The 3,787-nt window shown below is 37.0% G+C and overlaps 1 protein-coding gene across 1 annotated transcript in view; it reads left to right on the forward strand.

Annotated features, from left to right (window-relative positions):
• LOC107702372 (folliculin-interacting protein 2-like) overlaps positions 1 to 1,949 on the forward strand; it is a 27,014-nt gene extending 25,065 nt beyond the window's left edge. The window contains exons 17-18 of the mRNA XM_016504672.1: positions 95 to 210; positions 1,066 to 1,949. Of these exons, the coding sequence (XP_016360158.1) occupies positions 95 to 210; positions 1,066 to 1,144 (195 nt within the window). The 3' untranslated portion in view covers positions 1,145 to 1,949. The remainder of the gene's footprint in view (positions 1 to 94; positions 211 to 1,065) is intronic.
• Positions 1,950 to 3,787: the final 1,838 nt, after the last annotated feature.

Below are 3,787 nucleotides of genomic sequence, written 5' to 3' on the forward strand. Positions count from 1 at the left end.
GATTTCTTGTGTGTGTGTGTGTGTGTGTGTGTGTGTGTGTGTGTGTGTGTGTGTGTGTGTGTGTGTGTGTGTGCGCGCGCAAACATTATCTCAGTGTGTGATGCATCTGGAAGACCGGTTACAGGAGGTGTATTTTAAGAGTCGATCCTTAGCAGAATATCTGAGAGGACAAACCAGGGTCCATGTAAAAGAACTGGGGCTGGCACTGGGGTAAGATCACACTACTTACTTACTCTGACTCTGTCTCTGATCCTACAATGTACATTTCTTTACCATGAAATATCAAAATCATTCTGATGGTACACTAACTTCTAATAAGGCTTCTGTTTCGTTTCTCACACTAAGTTTGGTGAGTTCTGGTGTAAGTTTGGTAAGCGTGTCCAAAATTCGGTGAAAATGCGTGTGTATAGCTATCCACTGTTATTACGGCAGCCTGTTTCTGCCACAGAATAAAAAAATAAAAAAGTTTACATGAGTTTACATCTCGCAATTCTAACTTTCTTCTCACAATTGTGAGTTTATATCTCACAATTCAAAAAATTTTCTCAGAATTCTGTTTACTTCTCACAAATCTGACTTTCTCTGAATTCTGAGTTTACATCAGAATAAAAATAAAAAAGGTAATTGTGACTTTTTTCCCTTGCTGTTCTGAGTTTATATCACAATTCTGAGGGAAAAAAAAACAGAATTGCGAGATATAAACGATTACCTTTTTTATTTTTATTCTGACGTAAACTCATGGCAGAAACAAGCTTCCATAGAATTCCACTCACTGTAGAGGGCTCTAAAGTACACAAAACGACATACAGTTGCTTTAAGTCATGCATTATGGTCAGGGCCGTCCTTAGCTGACGCGGGGCCCGGTGCGAGGTAGGGAGCGGGGCCCCCCTCGGTCCGTTCGCGATCGGTTTGCGGGGTGGGGGTCACCCTCGGTCCGTTCGCGATTTGCCACGGGGCCCCCTCAAGTTGCACCCCCCTAAGGACGGCCCTGATTATGGTATTCTTAATGCAGAAAGTGTGAGAAGAAACGTGCAAATGTATACATTTATCTATTTCTTTTTTCAGGATTGAGTCCAGTGACATTCCGTTGCTTGCCGCAGTGGCCAGCACACACTCGCCCTACGTGGCCCAGATCCTTCTTTAAATAGACCAAGCAAGATTTATTTCACTTTAAGGACCAATCAGAATGTGTTCCTGTTCTGCATGGACCAGCAAGGATCTGATCACTATCAGATGACCACACCAATCATGATGCACTGTGCTCGACAACCATTCGGAGCCTACACCCAGCCTTAATATGCCAATCAGAATGCCTCGTTTGTCCAGCTGACAGTCTTTTCTGTGTATGTATGTTCGTACGTACGTGTGTGTGCATCTAACTGTCTATAGGCTGATTCATGCACCACATTGTTAATGCTCTTCTTATTTTATCTCGTGTCTTTTCAAGTCTTATATGAAAGGCAAGTCTGGAGACCGTAAATTTTATCGATAGAAAACATCACTAAGAGCAAGAATTTGAAGAAGCATCTATTCATTTGATCCTTCCATAGAAGGATCTCTGAGCACTGTGTTTGAATGCACAATAGTGTAGTTCATTAAGGATGAAAGCATATCTATAAAAAGTATAGCCTCTCTATGAAGCACATTAGTTTACATCAGGAGCCAAATTTTGTAGCTGGATGATCTTGGAAGAATTAGTTCCTCCAAAAAAATAAAAATTCTGCCATATTTACTCATGTTGTTCCAAATTTGCAAGACGGACTTTCTTCTTTTAAAAAAAAAGTATCTTGGCCACTCTTTTCCATATAATAAAAGTAGAAGACAACAGGGGCTGCTACAAAATGGCAAAAAAAATCTCATTAAAATACAATGATTATATTCTGTCGTCTTAAGTGAAGACTCTTTTTTTTTTTTTTGACGACATTTTTTCATTTTTTGTTCCACAGAAAAAACTCAGTAATATAAGTTTGTAACAACATGAGAGTGAATATAAAATGACAGGATTTTCTTTTTTGGGTGAATCGTCCCTTTAAAATCGTACATTCCAACCGCTTGGCTCTAGAACACAGCTCTGAAACCATTTTAAAGGATACTTTAAATGAATGCCTGAAATTTTATTCAAGAAAAGCATCAGTTTTGTCCTCAAAGACAATGTAAGTCACAACAGCTTTTACTTCCTTTTGTTGGAATTTGATTAAATCAGTCAGTTTTCGTAGTTTTCTAGCCCAGGGTGATTTTAAATTTAATTCAATCTGCAATTTAAGTTTTTATCATATTCCATAATCTCCAGACAATGGCTTTTTAGATATTATTTCAAAATGTGTGTGTGTACGTTACGAATGTGTATGCTTTAATCTCAGAAAGATGAGAGAACGTTTACAGAATGGGGAAGAGGTAGATTGGGTGTGATATCAAACTGTTACTGTTAATCACTGGTCAGTCCACAGATCGTGGATTACAGTATTAATCTGGTGCTACTATTGTGTCAAAGGCTTACTAAAGCACACGCACACTTTTACGCTCTGTCCTTGTGAATACTTTGTTTCTTTCAGTGGTTTATTGCACTGAAAGACAAGTGTCACAGCAATAGAACCCCAGGTTTGTGACACTAGAAATAAAATAAATTAGACTTTTTTTTTAATTGTTCCACTATAAAGACCTAGAGAAAGATGATTATTTTTGATATTTTCAAAGAATATTCTACCTCAAGTAAAAGATCTGAAAGTGGCCTGTTCTGAATTTTTGGGATTGATCAGTCAGTATTACATCAAGAATGCAGTGTGCTGATACCTTCATTGACTATACAGGTGCATCTCAATAAATTAGAATGTCGTGGAAAAGTTCATTTATTTCAGCAATTCAACTCAAATTGTGAAACTCGTGTATTAAATAATTTCAGTGCACACAGACTGAAGTAGTTTAAGTCTTTGGTTCTTTTAATTGTGATGATTTTGGCTCACATTTAACAAAAACCCACCAATTCACTATCTCAACAAATTAGAATATGGTGACATGCCAATCAGCTAATCAACTCAAAACACCTGCAAAGGTTTCCTGAGCCTTCAAAATGGTCTCTCAGTTTGGTTCACTAGGCTACACAATCATGGGGAAGTTTTCCATGACATTCTAATTTATTGAGATGCACCTGTATACTTAAAAGCTGCATTTCGGATTGAAACGCGCCTGTTTTACATGTCTCTAGTGTATTTCTGTACTGAAAGTAAATGTAAAATTGCCTTGCTTTTTTATAATTTTTTTTTGTCGAGGTTGAAATTTGAACACTAAGGTTTTGCCACATTCAGTAGTCCCTTTTGAGGCTAACAGATGTAATCTTGTTTTTCTTTTGGTCTTTTCTGTGCATGGTGTTTACATGTATGGGTGAATGCAGTTTGGTATCTTGTCTGTGACAATAGGATGTTGCAAAGAACTGAACTAGTGATGAATAAATTGTCAAGAATTTGATAACTGCATTTTGTAGTTGTATCTTCTTTTTCATGGATTCAAGGTTGATATTAGATTATGATAGCAACTGTATATAGAGTTAAAGTTCTATATCTTTGTTATTCGTTCGTGGACAATCAGTGAAACAAATTGGTCTCATTCACTTATGTGCACTAATCATATTTTGTTAGGGAGGTGTATGAAGTTCAAACTTCACTACTGTACTTGCATGTTTTTTGGAAGTAGATTTGTGTGACCAGTTTCTAATGATATTACATTTACATTTACATTTACATTTACATTTAGTCATTTAGCAGACGCTTTTATCCAAAGCGACTTACAATTG

The sequence above is a fragment of the Sinocyclocheilus anshuiensis genome, unplaced genomic scaffold (genome assembly GCF_001515605.1).
Source record: "Sinocyclocheilus anshuiensis isolate Anshui unplaced genomic scaffold, SAMN03320099.WGS_v1.1 scaffold86, whole genome shotgun sequence".
NCBI lineage: Eukaryota > Metazoa > Chordata > Actinopteri > Cypriniformes > Cyprinidae > Sinocyclocheilus > Sinocyclocheilus anshuiensis.